Source organism: Myxocyprinus asiaticus, chromosome 23 (assembly GCF_019703515.2).
Source record: "Myxocyprinus asiaticus isolate MX2 ecotype Aquarium Trade chromosome 23, UBuf_Myxa_2, whole genome shotgun sequence".
NCBI classification, from domain to species: domain Eukaryota; kingdom Metazoa; phylum Chordata; class Actinopteri; order Cypriniformes; family Catostomidae; genus Myxocyprinus; species Myxocyprinus asiaticus.
The window spans coordinates 29,464,201-29,485,950 of NC_059366.1; the positions used below are offsets into that span (position 1 = coordinate 29,464,201).

General features: G+C 38.1%; 1 protein-coding gene across 2 annotated transcripts in view; it reads left to right on the forward strand.

Moving 5' to 3' along the window:
• LOC127414098 (poly(ADP-ribose) glycohydrolase-like) overlaps positions 1-21,750 on the forward strand; it is a 40,004-nt gene that overhangs the window by 12,653 nt on the left and 5,601 nt on the right. For both annotated transcript variants that reach the window (XM_051651843.1, XM_051651842.1), the window contains exons 8-14: positions 243-335; positions 2,275-2,429; positions 7,147-7,226; positions 7,346-7,406; positions 7,827-7,902; positions 13,650-13,797; positions 21,582-21,660. In XM_051651843.1, the coding sequence (XP_051507803.1) occupies positions 243-335; positions 2,275-2,429; positions 7,147-7,226; positions 7,346-7,406; positions 7,827-7,902; positions 13,650-13,797; positions 21,582-21,660 (692 nt within the window). The remainder of the gene's footprint in view (positions 1-242; positions 336-2,274; positions 2,430-7,146; positions 7,227-7,345; positions 7,407-7,826; positions 7,903-13,649; positions 13,798-21,581; positions 21,661-21,750) is intronic.

Below are 21,750 nucleotides of genomic sequence, written 5' to 3' on the forward strand. Positions count from 1 at the left end.
ATTCTTCTAAAAATTCACATTTGTGTTCAGTAGAATAAAGAAAGTCATACACATCTGGGATGGTGTGAGGGTGAGTAAATTATGAGAGAATTTTCATTTTTGGTTGATCTATCCCTTAAAGTATTTAAGTTGTTACAGCAAAATTTTCTGTAAAGTTGCTTTGAATTTTTATTTTTATTTATTTTTTATTGTGAAAAGCGCTATACAAATAAAAATGACTTGACATGTAACCTCTTTTACAGGGTCTGGAGAATTGTGATGTGCAGTATCTCTTTGATGTTACATTGCCAGCAATGGTAAAACTGACTTTGAATGCGCCCAAGATTTGCACCCAGGTAAGGAAAACAACACACAAAGTGTATACACAAAAGCATATGCTTTCCTTCACAGGCTGGTACAGACACTAAGGTTTTAAGTAGAAGTAGATAAATAATAGTAATCATGTCTGGCTGGTGAAGGTCAATGGGACCCAAGTGCTGCAGTGTAAAACCAGTGGCTGGTGAAGGACACTTCCACATGAGCAGCAGCAGCCTCATTAAGACCCGAACTAATGATTATGTTTACATGGACACCAGAAAGCGGGTTATTGCGAGAAAGCAGCGTTCTTGTTTACATGCACTGTTTAAGCAGCGTACTCTTTACTCTTGTAAACATGCAGCTGGCTCAGTCAGTAAGCAGCTTTCTCCAGAGCAACGTAACTTCCCCACGATGCTTGTGTAAATAACAAACATGGTATCCGAGGAAGACTTCACTATTTTATTTTCTGTTGCTTCTTTTTATTTCCAGATATTCCAGAGTTGTTGCTGTGTTTGTTTCCTTACCTTTCTATCGCAACCTGCAGTGGAAGTGTGCTGCAATAGGCGGGTTTCACTTTACGTAAAACTCAGGGATTCCTTTACGTAAAACTCGGGGATTCTTCGAGCAGAGCTACACATGCTGGGTTGGTTGTCACAGAAAAATTTGCTCCAAGCTCAAGAGAGACAAAGCCGACTCTATAATAGGGGTGCCCAGCTACGGAAATTTGCACCGGGAGACAAAGTCCTTGTATTACTGCCCACGTCGAGCTCAAAATTAATCGGCAAGTGGCTAGGACCCTTTGAGGTTACACGGCGAGTCGGGGATCTCGATTATGAGGTTAAACGAACGGATCCAGGGATTTGACAGCCCCTTACGTGAACGTGAGGGGCCATCGATATTTTACAGTGGTGTTTATAAATGGGTGTTTTATAGTGTATGTGCTTTTCCCACTGCACTCCCTGAAATGTTTAGTTGACTTGTTGTTGGGCACCATCCTGACGTTTTTTATCTGGTCTGTTCCACGCACATGTACACTCTTCAAAAACCTGTTAGAATGCTGTGTATGTGTTTACATGGTCACATAAGCAGCTTTCTCCGGGAGAAACCTAGTTGCTTTCCTTTAATCCCTTAAATGGTGTAAGGAAATCAGCGTTCTAGTTTACATGACATTTCAGAATGCCGCTTTCTGCAAAAACTCTGGAATAACCCGCTTTCTTAAGTGCATGCAACCGTGGTCAATGAAAGTTAAAGGAAGCCGTCCATTAGCCTGTGTTCTGCTATCAGAAAAATACTGTTGAGGGATTATTTCCCTAATTTCCCCACATTTGCTTGGCCTACTTAAAGGCTCCAAAAAGGATAAATAAGCTCCATAAGCTCCATAGTCCAGCTGACTTATGCACTGTATTTCAAGTTTTCTGAAGTCATTCAAACCACACAATTTGCTCCACAGGAACTGCCCATGTAATGTACTGTAAATTGAAAGTGAAAGTGTCTGCTAAATGACAACATTGACTGTTAAAATCTAAATGAGGATTTTTAGATGAATAAATTTAGCTTCTTGATACCTTTAGTTAGGAACTATCTAATTCGTGACCACTCCAGTAGGCCCATTCTTACTTGATTAGCCATATAAAAAGGACTTATGTAAGATCCTGCACAAGCTTTTGACATTCAGAAAGTCAAGAATACCCTCATTAAAAAATAATGTCTTTAGTCTGTCTTGCTCAACCACACTCTTTATTTATGTACATTTTATTAATGCTTGCATTGATTAGTCATCTGTTCTGCCCTTAAGAGTCTTTAAGGCCAATCAGTCGAGATGGATAACCCTCATCTGCTGGCTGATGGTGGAATACAGCAGGGCACCTTAATTACTCTTGGCCATTTGCTTAATGTAATTCTGTCTCCCTGTTTGGTCAATTGCTAAAATAATTATCTTTGCCTCTCTCTCCCTCTTCTCCCTTCCATCCTCCATAGCCAATCCCGCTGCTTAAGCAGAGGATGAATCAGTCCTTGACCATGTCACAGGAGCAAATTGCCTGCCTTCTAGCCAATGCCTTCTTCTGTACATTTCCCAGACGCAACTCACGCAAGTCTGAGTACTCCAACTATCCTGAGATAAATTTTTACAGGTACTACGTCCTTTCTGTACAAGACTGTGGCACCTCTTAATCAAAATTAGACTCTTGCACATTCACAAATCCACAATTTGATTTCCATTACACAGGACTTTTTTGTTTTTGTTGCATTTTTACTAGAGTACCTCATGCATTCAAACCATCCATTAGGGGGCAGTGATGCTTTTACTGCCATGAAAAGAATATTACCAGAGACTTTTGATTTAGGAGAGAGGGGCCACTTCTATTTAAATGAATGGGAGAAATTCGCCCAACCAAGAAGCTCTCACGCCCAAAGGTCAACGGATGTAGAAAGGAAGTCCCACGGAAAAGAGCCAGTCACCTTTTAGATACAGACATCACCTGTCAATCAACTCGAGAACACAAATGCACATTAGCTATACAAGCTGGGAAAATTACGTTTTTTAGCGTTATATGAAGTAAAGAAGCACAATTTATGATACCAGTTTTGTCAGATTTTACTGCTGATTTAAAATATGCTCTTATCATAATCTTGACTAACCGTTTTTGGGATTTCTGTGTTCCCCCATTCAAGTAGATAGGAGCTGCATTGGCATGACTGGAAATAATCTCCCGGGAGCATTCCAAAGATGGCCGACAGTAGACTGACTTGCTAGAAAGACTTTGATAGTACAACTAAAAGCAAAAATTATTTTGCCGTTTACTCACCGTCATATCGTTACAAACCAGTATGACTTTCTTTTTCCCTTGCAACACAAAAGATTCATTTTCTGAAGAATGTCCTGGATGCTTGTTTTCCATATAATAAAAGGGAGTGGGGACTGGGGCTGTCAAGCTCCAAAAATTATCCAAAAAAGCATAATTTAAGGATAGTAAAACTAGTCCATATGTTATATTCCAAGTCTGCTGAAATCATTTGAGTGCTTAGTATCAAAACAGATCTCAGATCAAAATAGCAAATCTCAGATTTGATGTCAATGGCTTCAGAACTTACTGACCATATTCCGTAAGTGGTGTTGATGTACCATTTTTATAGTCCATGCAACTTTTAAAATCCATCTCAGATCTTCAACAGAGAGGAAGATCATCACCTTTTGTTTTCCATGGAAGATAGAAAGTCATGCAGGTTTGGAACAAAATGAGGGTGAGTGAAGCGTGATATAATTTTTGGGTGAATTGTTCCTTTAACGATTTGAAACTATGTTGTTCCTACAAGATTTTCAAGACTGCAACAATTTGACTGATGATTCATCTAGATATTTTACAGTGTATAGAGGAGACGACGTTTAGGAGTTTCTCTCCCCTTTTAAATTGCGGCTCTACAACAAAGCCACTCATGTGGCACAGTACTTAAATCAAGCCTTTACAGGCTGATTAAAACAAATGAATGAGATGCTAGAGAGAGTGATGTGAAGTGTGTAGCCATCCATCTCTTGTCTGTCACCATGCCTCCTCAGATGTCTTCCTCTTATGAGCAGGATCCCCCTCCAGCCAGAGCTCATGACTCATGGAGATGTTTTAGTGATTATACAATAATATATCATAGTGTATGCTTTTGGAGTACGCTTTGGGTTATATTGTATTGTACACTGTGTTTCTGTGGCTATGAAATTTGCTTGAAAATTGTTTGTTTTGAGCGACCCGTTTAGACCAGCCCTAACAATGTTACTCATCCAATGGCGTGAGTTGGGGGTGGGACTATCTCTTTGTTTGACCAACGGCAGACAGGGGGTGTATTCAAAAAGCTGTTTTGAAAACAGCGTTTATTTTTGCAATTCTGTTTGGTGGCGCTAGTGTTGCAGAAATTACATACTTCAGCTTTAACATTTAAAAAAATTACACACTTCACCTTTAAGTCCAATTACAAGTAAAAAGTTTTTGGAAAATGCTGTTTTTTCTAGACTTTTCAGTGTTATGGGGACAAATTTGATTATGGTAAGTGAAATGTAATTAATATGACATTGCCATATTATTGTTTTGTAACATTTTCAGATTTTCATGCATGTTTAGGTGAGACAGGAATCATCTGTCTTTGCTTTAATGAAGTCATTCATGGAGGTCAGAGTGAAAAAAAAAGCATCCTTTAAAATCTAATTGGGAAGACTGCTGGTGGTTCAGTGTACTGCTCGCTTGCAAACGAACGTTGCAGCCCTCTGGCTCTATTTTCATGAGTGCGCAAAGTGCTGTGCTACACGCTACGACCGTGCGCAACGTCTTATGCAATTTTCATGAGAGTGCTAATTCTAAGTGCAATTCACGTGCCAGCGCACATCGGCGTGGGTGGGAGTGTTTGCATTATTGTGGGTGTATGCGTGCAAACTGTAGGCGTGTTGTATGTAAATGAAGTGGTGCAAAGCACAATTTGCTATTTTTCTGAGAAATAGGTTGTTGTGCTAAGATGTTTCAATACCACCTCTTAACTCAGCACAAAGTTCAAATTCAGTTCCTGCATTTGTAGTTTGGAGATTCCACCAGCAGGTGCTAAGAAAGTTCATGTCCAAATTCTGAAAGTATAGAACATTAAATAGTGTCCCTGACAATTGCAATTTTTCAGGAGTAATTGCTTGAGATTTGTATTAAACTTTCTAGAGGAATGTTTAGTCTCCAATGGAGATTAGTGATTCGCCTCAGTCCGGGTGGCGGAGGACGAATCCCAGTTGCCTCCGCGTCTGAGACAGTCAACCCGCGCATCTTATCACGTGGCTTGTTGAGCGCGTTGCCACGGAGACATAGCGCGTGTGGAGGCTTCACGCCATCCACCGCGGCAACCACGCTCAATTCACCATGCGCCCCACCGAGAACAAACCACATTATAGGGACCACGAGGAGGTTACCCCATGTGACTCTACCCTCCCTAGCAACCGGGCCAATTTGGTTGCTTAGGAGACCTGGCTGGAGTCACTCAGCACGCCCTGGGATTCGAACTAGCGAACTCCAGGTGTGGTAGCCAGCGTATTTTACCACTGAGCTACCCAGGCCCCCCTTGATTTTAATTTTTTAATTTTTAATTTTAAAATCCTTTCTATACTTTTTTCAATTCTTTCTATCAAAAATGCTTTACTGTAACCCAAAAAAAAAAAAAAAAAAAGTGACAGCTCCATCAACTGGCACAAAACTCTCATACTGGCCCAGGCCATCTGGCGATGCTTATTGTTGAGCCCTGTACCATGACTTTTTGGACATGGCACCAGTTTAATACCATAGTATTATTTTTGTAGTAGCTTGAAATACCATACTACAGTGTATGAATATGATAATTATTCAGTACCATAGTATATATCAAAGTACCATGGTATTACCATCTGATACCATCACTGTACCATAGTACTGCCACAGTACTTTTTTTTTTTTTTTGCTTTAGCCATGTAGCAGAAAACAAGTTTCAGCAAGACAGATGTGCGGATGGTTATGGTGCAGCCCACTTTAATTGAGTGACTGTCCATCAGTTTACTCATCGGCTTGAGCACTGCCGCTATCAAGCACCAGGCAATTTAGAGATTGCTTGTTTGGCACACCTGTCAAAGTCTGCCCTTTAGGAAATGACAGACTGGAAGAAGATACATTTACTTAAGTTTTAAAATGTGCACATCAAAGTGTGCTTTCCTGTGGTAAACCTTCAAAACTATAAACATGGGTCCATGAATGAGGTTTGAATAACTGTCATTGTTTTAAGATTCAGATTGATTAAAGCCTTCTTAGGAGCCACTGATTGTCATGTTGTCACCTCTGCTAATATAGAGGATTTTTGTCGTGCATCTACTGCATTGAAATAGATTGACCAATTCTGGGATATTTTTATTTTATTTTTTAGTTTGGACCCAGCAATCCCCAGCTTGTCATGTTGTTGAGAATCAGATTTATAGATTCTTTTTCCACCGTTGTAGGTTCCAGTTAATTTAATTTCATATAGGTATGTTTTTAATACCACACATTAAAGGTCAGCAATCCGTTTCTAACTAAAATTTCTCTCCCCCATTCATCTTCTGTCAATGACAGGTTGCCTTCCAGGCTACATTACACAAAATCAGCTCCTCCATCAAGGCTTTATGTAGAAAGCCTCAATAAACAAGTACTCTGTCTTTCTTCCTAAGGGCTTTTAGTGCATCAGCATTTCCTCTGTCATTTAATTTGTTCTCCTCTTTTTTTTTTTTTTTTTTTTTTTTCCTGATTATTCCTTGTACAATCCTTGAGAAGAAAGTTGAATGCAAGAGGAAGTTGGTTAGCTTGAAGACTTCAGTATTCTAAATAGAAAAAAGCCATTGAATGGGGTTGGGGCAGGGGGATCAGTGCTGATCACTCTAAGGCTTTTGCTATTTGGGACATTTTAAAAGCAAGCCTGCAGTTCTTTAATGGTCTTTAAGGGAATGAAGCAGTGTTTCTCTCTCTGTGGGCTTTTATTAAATGGGACACGAGTGCAGCGCTGAGCCCGCAGGCTTGGGTCCGTATCATTGTTGTCCAGACAGAGAGTCCATCACAGGCAAGCGTGCTGAGCAAACAAGACTTGTGAGATGGAGCGGCAAAGTCTGATCACACGGAAGGCCTCTTTCCACTCACGTGTCCTGAAGAATGACGCACTAACCTGCCAAAGTTTGCGCTGAAGCTCGTATACGTCACTTTGACTTTAAGAACCAAACGTCTCCCTCTCATGGTCATTTTATGACTGCATTCTTTGAATATGAACGTTGTGTGTAATGAATTTGCTGGTGAACGTACCTAACCAGCCCTTTTTTGTATCACTGTCTTTTTCTAGACTGTTTGAAGGTTCCTACCCACGTAAGATTGAGAAACTCAAAACTCTGCTGTGCTATTTCAGGAGGGTCACTGAATCAAGTAAGTCTGAAGCGGACATGACGAACAGTACAAATCCCCACTCAAAGCTATGATGTTGTTCATTGTGTGCACAAGATTTTTCTTTTTTTTACTGGTGTCTTTTTTCTCTCTCTCTTTAGTGCCCACAGGCCTTGTGACATTCACAAGACAGAGTTTGAGCAGTTTTCCAAAATGGGAAAGGTACATATGTTTACATGCTTATTTACATTTAATGCTAAAAATAGAAACTTAAATTGAAAAAACATTTTGAAAAAGATTATTTACTGTTAAATGAATCTCACATTTGTCTTTTGAATGTGATACAGCTAGGGGGCTCACAGTGACATTTAAAGTTATTCACTTGCAGACTTTACTCCTTCAAACATCTTTGTACTTGATAAATCAATTTTGGCACTGAGTAGTCACTTCAGCCAATTGCTTCCATTGGCAATGTAGGCCATGCCAAACTGCCTCTCTGTTTTGCTTATTAGAGAACAATTTCTGCTGAAATGGTTATATTTTAAGTGCTTGAAGTCAAGACTGTAACTTTACACTTCTAGTTCAATAGAATTTCTTCGTAGTACTTGAAAGTGGAATTGTTTTGTTTTTTTTAACCCTAAGCTCCAACACCCAACTCACCCGTCTTCATATCACCTGTGAGGGCACCATAGAGGATCAGGGCTACGGAATGCTTCAGGTGAGAGAATGTCACTCATGGGTAATTTTCGCCATGACATATATGTCAGATACAGTATGATCTTACTTTGAATGATACAGAAGACCTTCTCTGTCATCTTTTCTTTCAGAGAAGACACATTTGCATTGTTGTTGATTATAAAATTTCATGCAAGTTGTACTTGAATAAACAGAGCCATGAGAAACCTGGAAATATCAGAGGGATTATAAAATTGCAATTTCCAGGATTGAAAAAAAAATTAAATTTACTTTTTAAAATTTAAGGCCATAAAAAGTCTTAAATATCTTAAATAAATTACAAGAAGTATTAAATTTCATTTGCTGAGGTTTAAAATTTTGGGGCTTGAATAGAGGAGACGCTTAAAACAGCAAAATCTGCGTGAGTCAAAATCATCTCTCTCTTTCTCTCTCTCTCTCTCTCTCTCTCTCTCATGCATCCGTCATTTAGCAGCTGACGTTTGAGTTTAGTGTAAGCGTGCACAGGGAAGCACATTTTTACTGAACTTATGATGTTTCACATGTATAAACCTTCATAAACCCATTAATCAGAAATGCAAATGGTGGTGATTTGTGTCTCTGTAACACTGTCACTCCTGCTTATAATTGACAAAGCTGTCAATGTGACAGTTTGCAAGCGCACGAGGTTGGAGCGGTCTTTTGATGCCTTTCAAATCTTGGCACTTCCTTATTTTACATTAAAGCTAACAGAAATACTCAGCTGCAGAGTTACACCTGTTAAATCTCTCATCTCCACCTCTCTTGAGCTCCATCTGACATATACAGGTATTTTCTCTGCCATCTGAATCAGTCAATTAAAAAAAAAAAAAGAATATACAAAACAATAATAATAGAATTATATAAAATTATAATATTAATAATATACATAATATAAAAATATATTATATATATTTGTTTGACGAGTTTTGACTTTTACTTGAGATATTTCACACAAAAATTAAAATTATCATCACTTTCATGCTGTTGCAAACCTGTATGACTTTCTTATTTCAGTGGATATCAATAGCACATATTAGGGAGTTTCATTCAGCATTCACTTTCATTGAATGAAAAACAAGATGCAGGGACAGTGAATGGTGACTGAGACTAAACATTTTGCTTAACATCTCCTTTTTTGTTTGTTTGAATTTGAAAAATTCATACAGACTCAAGGGTGACCAGTGATGACAGAAATTTCATTTTTAAATGAACTGCCCTTGAACTACCTGTTAAAGTATTTGGTAAAGTTATCTGCCAAGAAAAAATATATAAATGTTATTCAGCACATGCTAGACCTTATTCACAGCAGCGCTATATTACATTTTTGATGAGAATGACAACGAGGCTGTGCGGGATAGACGTACATTCTCTTCAGTGGGCTATACTGCAGTTTAAAGTGTTTTTGGATCGTTCCACAGACAAAACATTGGAAAAATATATTTTCAAGGACACTCAGTAGACAAAAAACTCCAGACAACATGAGTTGTGGAAAATCAGATGGGATATTGGAGCTTTTTACAGATTTATACCGTGCATGCCATTGAAGAGATGGTAAGTCTATCCCTCACAGCTTCATTTCCATTCCCATTAAAAATCAAACATGGCACTTCTGTGAATAAGGTCTATAGACCAATCCTCTTGTTTACAAAAATGTCAGCGCATGTGCTGTAAGTGGTGGCAGAAAGCCCACTGACTGTTGTGTTAGATTTGACAGATTAGATAATTAAACGAAAGTATGACACAAAACCATCATAAATGCAAACATATTTTTAGTGATACAGTTACTATATTAAAATGAGTTAATAAATAACATATAATCATGTTCGCTATACATTTTTGCTGCAGAGTTGTGAGTTGAAATGATCTCAGTCCGGTCAGCTCTGTTGATGGCTTAAAGCCACAGCAGTCAACTAGAGCCCTCGGAATCATTTTTCAACAACGTAATCCGATAAAAGTTTACTTTTTATGCATGGTTTCTGCCACCACTTCCATGTTTGACATGAGCAGTGACATTGCCAAAGCATTGGTCTATTGCATCACGTCTTGCTGGAAAGCAAGTGACTAAAGAGAAAGGTCACAATATAGGCTACATACTTTAGGCTATGTGCATTCATATTGAATTCATTTAGAGTTTTAATGTTGTATTAACTTACATAAAAAAAGAAAACACATAAATGCACAATACAATATAAAAACACATGTCCAGAGACATCCAAGTAGTCGCAGTGGTTTTGTTTTTACCAGCTAATGAATTATTTAATGTGTTTGTTTTTTATTATTATTATTATTATTATTATTAGCGAAAGTGGTCTTACATTTCTATTATATTTGGCCTTAAAAAGTCTTAAGTCTTAAATTTCATTCCTTCAAACCTGCAGAAACCCTGAGTTATGGAAATTTCAGTAATACTTTACAATAAGGTTGTATTTGTTAACATTAGCTAATGCATGAGAAATCATGAATGAACAATAAACAATATATATATATTTTTAAGCATTTATTAATCTTGATTAACATTCATTTATGAGAGCACTAGTGTGCATTGTTAGTTCCAGTTAGTTCAGTGCATTAAATAATGTTAACCTATATAACTTTTTAAATATATATAAATGTTAAAAATATATTAGTAAATGTTGAGCTTAATACTAACCAAGATTAATAAATGCTGTAAAAGTGTTGTTCATTGTTAGTTCATGTGAACTATTGTAGTTAACTAATGTTAACAAATACAGACGTATTGTCATTTCTGTGGTGAATATAAATTTGTGATCAGCTCTTAAATGTTTCGTTGCCTAGAAATCACTATTTGTGATTTAAATTAGTTTTAAAAAATCTTCACTTAGTCAGTAATCATAAACGACTGGAAAAGTCTTGGAAATCCATTGCTCAGAAGGTGTGGGAACCTTGATAAATCATAGGTTCTAGTCATTTGGCTTTGAATATAGTTGGTAAAATCATTGTTGCAGTTTTATGATATGAGAAACATCAAGGATCATATTTATTAAAGAAACACTAAATTCCGTATTACAGTTTGAGAATTAAACTCATAATATATTTTCCCCAAACTTTCTTTCCTATTAGACATAAGTTATTAAAGATTTCAGACACATCTGTGACTTTATTTGGCCTCTGGGTGACTAGGTGAGACTTCTTTGTCAGCAATGCCCAATATGAGCACCGTGCAATGAAATAAAACAAAACAACTGGAACATCACAATCTTGACCTGTCTGACTGAGGTTCTGCAGATCGCTTGGCCCGATCACATCCCTCTCTGTACTGCTCCAGTTCATCGGAGAGTCTTTCTGCTGGGGTCCGTGGCCCTGCTCGCCTCTTCCCATCCCTCCCCCGGTTGGGGCAGGGCACACCCTGACAGCTGATGGGCACACATGAACAGCCCTGGGAGGTCTCGGGAGCCCGGGGTTCTGCCGGCCGGATTGACGGATGTTTCCGGAAGGGTGGGACGGGCTGACAGGTTGTCAGTGGTGCTGAGGAGAGGCGGGGCAGTAGGAGCTGGAGTTGAGTGACCTGATCAACGAGATCATCTGGCAGCCTGCCAACCTCCCTCCCCCTTTTTCCTCCGTCTCACTGAGGCGGCTGTGGCCCAGTGAGCCCAGCCTGACAGCCTCAAACACAAAGCCCCAAAGGGGTCCTATGCTCCCCTTGTTTAACTTTTCAGAGCTGCCCAGGGTCTGTATTACTACTGCTGCCCACACACCCGGGTCTTTGCAAAAATAAAAATGCATAACAATAGACGAATATGACAAAAGACAGCACTGTAAAAATGGCCTTCAAAACAGAGTTGATCATTTCTAAAAATCAAGCACTTATGCTTATACACTGTACAGTAGTATTGCACATGATGTGTATGATACACAGCATGGTTTAAAAGTTGTGAGTCCGCAATAAAAAATGTGTTTGAAAAATGTACAAAATATGTTTTAAACCTGAAAAATAAAACTTTAGGATGTTGAGAAGTTTAAATAACCAACATTATGATGTAAAGTGAATAAGAAACATTAACATACTATGTCGAAGTTGTACAAGCAAATGTGTGACACTGTTAACTCCTTTGTACAGGATTTCCTTGCATCATTTGAAGCATACTAGTTGATCTTTGAAACATTCTGAAATCATGCTTGGATAACATGCCAGCTTGAGTGTATGTTGTCGTTAAATGAAAAGGGGGACATACCAAATACTAAGAAATGCTAAGAAAACAACAACAAAAATTGTTTAATTCAATTTTTCAATCAAATTGTTATGCTGATAATCTAATTTTGCATGATAAAGTCTATATTAAATTAGACAAACAAAAGAAGCATTTTCACAAGTTGACCCCTTTTGAACCCTGTTGTATATTGTAACATTCAAGTATATAATGTATACTACTGTAATGTATAATATAGTAGTATTATGTAGTATGATATGCAGTGATATGACAGTATCATAAAAAAATTTGTCTTTGCAACCACAAGATAATTAAATTAGACAAGAGCTTATTCAGTCAGCCAGGAAGCTGTGATCACACATACTCATTTGTTTGAATGATCTGACCTCCGTGGCTAATGGCTAATCCTTAATAGATCCATTATTCTGTACAGAGGGAGTGGTGTGTGGCCTTGGCAGCAATCTGCAGTGTAACAGTGGATAGAAACCACAGGAGTCATAAAATGTGTAAACACACACTCTAAGATTTTATCAACACACAAAGTCATGTGATTTGAAAAGAGTGTACACTGTATTTAAAAAAGTTTAAGTTTAGCAAGCATAATTTTCTCCATTTATTATGTAGGTCTTCAGCTGCGCAATTGCACGAAGCTTTTGTTGCTGTATTTTGTGCTTTATAATGTGCCACACGTTCTTAGTTGGAGAGGGGTCAGGACTGCAGGCAGGCCAATCTAGCACTCGCCCGCTCTGCTTACGCAGCCAGGCACTTGTAATCCGTGCTGTATGTGGTTTGCCATTGTCCTGCTGGAAAATGTATGGACATCCCTGGAAAAGCCGTCTGGATGGCAACATATGTTGCTCCAAAATTTTTACATATCTTTCTGCATTAATGGTGCCCCTACCCCTGCCATGGGCACTTAAACACACCCATATCATGACAGACACTGGTTTTTAGGCCTGATAACAGTTTGGATGGTCCTTTTCCTCTTTGGCCCGAAGAACATGAAAGCTGTTTTTTCCAAAGACTATTTGAAATGTGGACTTCTCAGATCACAAAACACGATTCCACAGTTCTTTCTTCCACTGTTGTTTACTATCTAAGATGAGACCGAGCCCAGAGAAGTCAGCAGTGCTTCTGGACAGTGTTGATATACTGTATGGCTTCTGCTTTGCATAGTAAAGCCTTAACTTGCATATGTGGATGCAGCAGTGAACGTGTTCACTGACAAAGGTTTACAGAAGTATTCCCAAGCCCGAGGGATGTGCACAAATTAAAGGTGTTCTTAACTGTGCTGAAATTTCCCAGTGTACTCTTCTTTCTTAGTTTTATGCACAGCCGGGCAGAGCACTCTATTTTCTTACCCCTGTGCATTTTAGCTGCCTGTCCCTTACCAGAACCTATAATCTTTCATGACATACTGGGCAAGGTTCCTCACAGTTGGACCAGTTGAATATGCAGACAAGTATTGTAGATTTCTGTACCGTAACATAAGATATTTTGACTCTTTAGAACAACTGAGCAGAGCTTTTGTTTGTAGCTGATGAATGTTTTCTCTCTGCGTGTTTGTGTACGTGTGCTTCAGGTGGACTTTGCGAACAAGCTGGTGGGTGGAGGGGTAACAGGTCTGGGGTTGGTCCAGGAGGAGATCCGCTTCCTCATCAACCCTGAGCTCATCGTATCACGCCTCTTCACTGAAGTTCTGGACCACAACGAGTGCCTCATCATCACAGGTCAACACACGCACACACAACCGTCCATTCCTCCCTTCCATCTGTCATCCACACCCTCACATCTCTGTCTGATTGATGTCCTCCACCATTGAAGTCCCTGGTTCCTCCCTCCTTGCTGTTCAAACACCTGTTTTCTAAAAAAAATTTTTATCCTTGGATAAACGTATGGTTTATTAAATAATCAAGTGATATCACACAAGCAAGAGTGCACGGGTCGCCACAGTCATGCTCATTGTTTTCCAGTAAAATGTCTAAACATATTTTAAAACAGGACACTTTCACTTGAAAAGTGAAATGAGCTAAGATAATAAATCTTGTTTTCAAAGAAATCTAACAAAAGAGAGATACATGCTTAAAACAAGGAAAAACTATTTGCCAGTGGGGCAAGAAAAAAAAAGTAATAAGTATATTTTTCTTGTGAGCATAAACCTAAATACATTTTGTTAGATTTCTCTGAGAACAAAACTTAGTTTCTTATTTTATTTTGCTTCACAAGTAAATATATTTGTTTTAATGATGTTCAGATATTTTTCCTGGAAAACAAGATAAAAATACTAAGAAATAACATTTTTGCTGTGCTGTTATTCAGTACAATAGCACAATTGTGAGAGTGAACAGGAAGTTAAGTAAGGGATAATGCACAGTCAGCTGGTTATTGCGAAATAAACCATGACAGGGTGATCAGAACCCCGACGCAAAGCCGTTTAATCCTGCTTATTACACCACTACTAAGCAAATAAATATTTAAATAGACATAAAATATTGATTTGTGTTGAAATTATGTAATTATGTGAGAATAAATAAATTGCTGAACAGCTGAAATCCATCTCTGGTTTGAGTCTGAGTTATGTTGGTATTTATTTTGTGTAATAACCGTCTGACTCATTATCCAGCCTATTACATGACTGCTTGCCAAATAAATAAATAAATGTACATGAAGCATAGATTTGAGTTTAAATAATTTTATTAGCTTACATGTAGAGGTCGCACAGTGATCCAAGAAGCAGGAAAGATGACGCAGTACCCGAATGAGCGGTCTGATACGTCTTAATCCCTGGATGTGCGGTTATTACTCAGAGATATCAGACCGCTAGATGGCGCCATTGGTTAATCAGAATCAAGTATTCCAGAGTGGTGTGTGATAATATGATGTAACTTACATTTTAACTAGTTATTTTGTTTCTTTTTTCACTCCAGCAAAAGTAGTTCCAAAAGAAGCCAAAGAAGGATAAGTCTTTGCATTTCAGTCGAATGTGTGATATAAATAGTGAAATGTTCCAGTGCTGAAATATCTGCACTCTTGGAACACAGTTTGTCCAAGCAATTTGAAGTACTGGAATGAACAGTTCTATAATAGGTGCTAATTTGTTCTGCAAAGGCGTAAAAACGTAGTTAAGGTGGCGTCTCACTAGCTGATGTTTCCAATGATTTTCAGGTGTTAGCTTCATTAACATAATCACCGGCCAGGCATAGGGAGACAGAGCGCGCATTACCATCTCTCAGCGGAAGGTGTTAATCACTTGACTCTCGGGACTACCTGCTGACTTATAAATGTGTAAAACCTTTTACATTTAATATTTGGGTCTTATATTATTTTATATAAAGTAAACATGATCTTTATATTTTTATACAGATTTAGATTATATAAATATATTGTAGTCTACATTTAAATAACATTATGTATAAATATGCATACCTTACAAGTTTGTACTTTGGTTTTATTTAAGTTCATGGTGCTTTAATATATTTTTGAATGGATCACTTTCTACCAAATCATGTTTGTTGTGCAGCTCTTTGCACAGTGTGACAATAAATGTGTCACATTTATTATTAAAGGGATGCAATTTATTTTTGCCATGCATTCTCAATAGGACATGTTTTTAACAAACAACCAAACATAGCAGATGCTGCAAACTCTTGGAGTAATATTTTTAAAAAATTATTGTATATTCAAAAGTTTCAGGTTGATTGGCTGTGAAAACGGGGCATGACAGTGAAGCGTTGAGAAGTCAAAGACAGTCGTTAAGTGTGACAGGCTCCCTGACTAGGAGGGCAAGATCAGTGAAAGCAGTCACAAATCGAGTTGTTCTGAGTCTGCTAGTGTGGAGCCAGCTTAACTGCACATTTTGTCAAATTTGAGTTATGACCGAAATCAGACCTCTTAGACAATTTTCTGTCCTGTGACGGACAGTTTGGGTCAAATATGTTTAGATTCTGAGAAAGTGGAGTGAGACTATTTTATAATCCACATTTGGCTAGACAAATACTTTTTTAAGTCATGTTTCATTGTTGGTGTAGTTACAGCGTTTTGGCTTTGTATGGCTGAGTTGTTGTGTTTTGACCACACAATACGATAGAGGAGAGTAATCATGGACCATATTAGAATGAGATCAGGTTTGTTTTTATCCAATTCTCTTTTACACTACAGTCAGTCTCAGCTATAATCATAGTTCTTTAACTACATATAGTGAGTAGGCCTCTCCTCTATTTTTTTGCCACAAGTAATTTGCCATTGCTCAATGAGGCTTGTGTATTCATTTGGCTCCATTCTCACACACCCCCTTCCCTCCTCATCCAATTTGAACAGGAATCCATTACATTGATTCACGCTGGACTCAGGCAGCCCTGTTATTTCTCCCAAGCTGAATTGCCCTATTTTTCACCCTCCAACTCACTGTGCTTGAGTCAACACGTTAAGTGACAACCCCCCTTTCCTTTCACAACATATCTCTCCCTCTTCTCTCCCTCTCTTCATCTCTACACCATTCCTCCATTACTCTATTCCTCCTTTATGAACCTTGCTCTATGACTGAGTGGCAGCACTGGAGGGGAACCCAGGTCATGAGTAAGTGTCCTGCATCCGATACAAAGCAAACACATCAGTTTCTCTCTCCACTTCCTCTACGGATGGAGTCCCGCTGCTCCTTTCTTATCACTGCTGCTTTTTTAATACACGCACCCCTTTCTGACATCTGTTGTACAGGTTTCTGTACATTGTGGGTATTTTGTTAAGGGAAATTGGAGCCAGCAGTGACATAAGTGACAACATGGAACAACTGAAACATTTAACTAAAGACTGTTTTGATTATAATAAAAGAATTCTAAGTTTCAAAGTTGGCACAGTGATGCACCATGAATCTTTGTTTTTCCTGCTTGGTAATACTGAAAGGATGCAAAGCAATCTGCCTAAATCAACATCACATTTCCCCCTCACTGGTTTTCTTACCTGCATGCAAGGACACAAAAAAAAATCCCATGGATCCTTTTGTAGTGACAAATGAGCATAAATTGTGTGAATATAATATGCTTATCAAATTTTTGCATAAGGAAAGGCTTATGTGTTTTGAAAGTTTGCAATAGGAAATTTTACATGTCCTTTGGTGTGGAATGCTATACTCTACTGTTCGCATCTAAAACCATGTTAAACTTTGCTCATTATTTTCTAATTATTATGCATGAAGTTTTTATAAGCATATTATGAGAGAGACCACATAAAATATTTGTACGTTTTAAAATTAATTTGTTACACCCCAGGACCATTCACAAAAAGTCCTGAAAGGCTTAAATATGGCAAAAAACTTCAGAGAAATGGTGACCTGCCATGTAGTTATGTTGTGCTAAAATTGGCTACTGCCCACACTCGCACCTGCTGTCATTTCTCGTCCACCCATGCCCACTCACATCTTCCACACAAAGTGGTGTGCCAAGCATAGGACAGTCCACAGTGCACAAACTGTTTAAACTGATATATCATTTGCCAGAAATGTGGAAAAGATTTAACAGCCTATGTTTAGGGTTGGAAACCAAGAAAGATTAACTTTTTTGTTTTGTTTTGTTTTTCAACAGTACCGGAACCGAATGATTTTAATGATTTTCGGTTCTGTTAACGATTCTCAAATGTGCATTCTTCTGCCAATGCGGACAGGACACCATGCTAAAATACTCTGACAGTGTTTCTGTGCAGCGCAATTCAGCGGCAGTGCTTCCCCGCTACTGAATCTACAGCATGAAACACACAGCACGATCAGTGTAATCCTATTAATGAATGACTCTTATTAGTCGGTTCTTTTGAATCTAGTGTAATATCAATAATAATTTTGATTTACATAGCGCTTTTCATTTGCATTGCAATCTCAAGGTGCTGGACAAAGGAAAACTAAGACTGCTGTAAAGCTTGCTGGTAAAGAGCGGTTTTTAGATCTTTATTGAGGCTTCAAGACATTCTATATTATGGAGACAAGAAGACAGGGAGTTCCACAGAGGACCATAGACTGAGAAGGTATGATCACCCATGGTATGGAGTCTAGTTCTGGGGACATGGAGGATTGAGCATATGGTGGACCTGAATAGGCGAGCTGAGGTTTGACCTCCGTCAGGTAGGAAGGTCCCAGGCCACGTAGGGCTTTCAATTCCCATCCCTAGTTATGGTGAAAGAAGTGGCTGCCCAACAGTTGAATAGTCTTTCTCAGTGCTGTGCTAGTGAGTTATAATTCTGGAAATCAGCCTCAAAGTCACCATGAACTTGGGATCTTTCCACCCTGTCACATCACACCCTTACATGGAATCAATCTCAGATATTAGTCATCTCTTTCTCTTTCATTCATGAAAGCTTTCTCTCTCCCTCTCTCACCCCTACTGCCACCTCCCTCCACTTAACTCTATTACCTCTTGCCACAATGAATGACTGTGGGCACGGCCCTCTCTAATGGATCCAGCCATTCCATCACAGTTATTACAACGAACATAATATTCATTGTCATCTCTGTTTCTATTGCAATACAACTCGACTTTGCAGCAAATCATATCACAGTAATGCATCACGACACAGGCTCCTTAATGCACTTTTTCTGCATCAGTAGAGTTGGCAGAAATGCTGAAGGGTTGGTACGGGGACTGGATTTTTATCTTGTGATTGCTCTTTGTCTGAGTGCCACTGAATCTGGCCACAAACGCAAATTAGATCAAGGTGAGGGAAGAGGATTCTGGAGGTTTTCACGATAGTTGTAGAGTGGTTGTGCCAATATCTGATGGTTTTTTGCACATCACGATGTGGTCACTTTATGTAAGTGGTTTCAGCTTAGTATCCTAAAAGTAAGAAAATTCTGCAATTAAAAATCCCATTTATGAAGGAAAATTGTGCGCAATATTTTAAAGGTTGAGTAAATTTTATTTGTATAGCGCTTTTCACAACATGTAGTTTCGGAGCCGCTTTACAAAAAATTATGCAGTATCAGAAAATGATGCTGTGATGTCTTAAAGTCCTCATTGTGTGGTTTAAATGAATAACGCGATTGAAAATCATACCTTAAAGTATTAGTTTACCCAGAAATGAAAGTTCTCTCATCATTTACTCACCCTCATGCCATCCCAAATGCAGAACACATTTGAAGAAAGATAGAAAAAAAATCTTAGCTCAGTAGGTCCTAAAAATGCCAGTGGATGGTGATCAGACCTTGGAAGCTCCAAAAATCACAGACAGTCAGCATAAACTTCATCCATACAACACCAGCGGTTAAATTAATGTATTCTAAAACGACACAATCACTTTTGGGGCAAAGAAAATCAATATTGAAGTACTTTTTTTAAATAAACCATCGCTTCCGGTCAGAAGTAATATGCACATGTGACGTAATTGCATTGACATGTTCACTAGTGATGTTTCGTTCGTGAACAAATTGGTCTTTTTGAATGAATCTTTTAAGTGAACGAATCGTTCTCTTTCACCTCCACACACTGACTCATATTTTTAGTTCACTGATGTCTCTCCCATTTGAAGCCAATGAGCTCTGCTGCTTTTCATGCCTGTAAAGACTGATTTCATAGCAAGCCAATAGCATTCGAGTGCATGCTGTAAAGGAGCATATAATTGGTTTCACCCACTGAACGAATATGCCTCTTCACTGAACGTTCGTTTGAGTTGTGAACAAACTGAATGCACTGGTAAACTCGTTCATGACTGACATGAAAAAATCTGTCATCATGAACGATGATCTGCTGACAAAGAGGAGGAGTTGCATGTCGTTCGGTAATATATATCGTCAATCTCGTTCAACAAGAAAAGGTGCTGGATGAATAATGAATAAAAGTGAGTGGTGACCACACATTACAATGACATACGGACGTTATTAAAACTCATAATTATTTTTAGGCTAGTATTGTCTTTTTTTATTTTATATATATATATATATATATATATATATATATATATATATATATATATATATATATATATATATATATAGCTTGATTAAAAAAAGTCGTGCTCAGCAGTTCACAGTATGATAGATATGCTTTGTTTTCATTTGTGGGGAAAGACTTTTGATGCTTTAACACTGCAGTGCTGAATTCTCTTAGAATTTTAATAAAAGATATTAGACTTTTTGACAGTTTTCAGTTCAGTGCAATTACTTAAAAGATGGTAATTTGGTGGTATCTGCAGGCGCAAAGGTACTTTGTACGTTACTTCAGGATCTGGTCAGTGAATGAATCAATGAACGAATCTGAACAAATCTTTTTGGTGAACGGAATCAAAAGAATCGAGTCACTAAAAGTGAATCAAAATCACCACCACTAATGTTCACGTGAGAACTGACGCACGTGCGACACACCTGGAAGTGCAGCGCTGTTTACAACTGGGTTGGAGGAATGCTGTACAGAAGCTTTGTTGGTTTTGATCTGTATTTGCATCTGTTTGTTTACTCATAATGGTGCATTTGTGTGCTTATCCTGGATGTCTCAATCGAGAGAAAAACGTGAGATTACGTCCGTAACATGCCAACGCAAATTCGTCACACGAGAGACCATGTGAACTCAGTGCTCTTGTGAATGCGTAAACTGCTGCTGACCGGAAGCGATGGTTTATAGTTGAAAAGTACTTAAAAATTTATATTTTTGCACCAAAAGCAATCGTGTCACTTTAGAAGACATTCATTTAACCGCTGGAGTCATGTGGATGATGTTTATACTGATTGTCTGTGATTTTTGGAGCTTCAAAGGTCTGATCACCATTCATATTTTTCTATTTTTCTTCAAAAAAAAATTATGGTGAAGAAAGAAAGTCATACACACCTGGGATATTATAAGGGTGAGTAAATGATGAGAGAATTTTCATTTTTGGGTGAACTATCCCTTGAAAAATTATTGTTTTAAGGCAATTTGCAGACCAGTAGGTCCACTGAGAAAGCTGAAATCTGATACTTGGGTTCATTTTCCATTAAATGTGCCCTTGCTTTGAGAGTTCTTACCAGTTTTTCTTATCAGTAAGCAATATATTTAAATAGGGTGCAACAGTAATCATGCAAATTTTTTTAGTGGCCTTGGTTCCGGAAGTATTTTTCGCATTGATTTTCTCCATAGAGATTAAAAAATGATTTTGTACAGGGATCTAAGCCTTGAAACAAACCAACTAGTTCTGAGACGAATCACAATAATAAAATGTTTGTTTCTATGTACAAGAGGTTTTTGAAAAAAGACAGAGCTGCAAGAATGTATTCTTGATATCTTTTTAATGAGGAAATGAGATTATGGAGATACTACAACATTTTCACAGATGGAACCGCTTGACCCAGCTTAACTAATCAGAAGCTCTTAAAGCAGACAGTAGTTCTTACTGAATTATTATAAAATGACAGGTCATAAAACCTCAGTCACCATGAGGAAATTTAGTACTCAGATTTGCATGGATGGTTTGGAGAGTTTTTGTCATGACTCTATCATGTCATGTCACTAGAATGACTTCTCTGAATTGTATGCTGAATAATAATAATAATAATCTTTTTCTTTAGGCACAGAACAATACAGTAAGTACTCTGGCTATGCAGAGAGCTACAGATGGAAAGAAAACCACAAAGATGAGACGCCGAGGTAAGAACAATTAAGGATTACTGATGGTAATTTTAAGGCATACCTCTCATAACCCTACTCCCAAAATTCAGCTAGCTATCATAAATATAA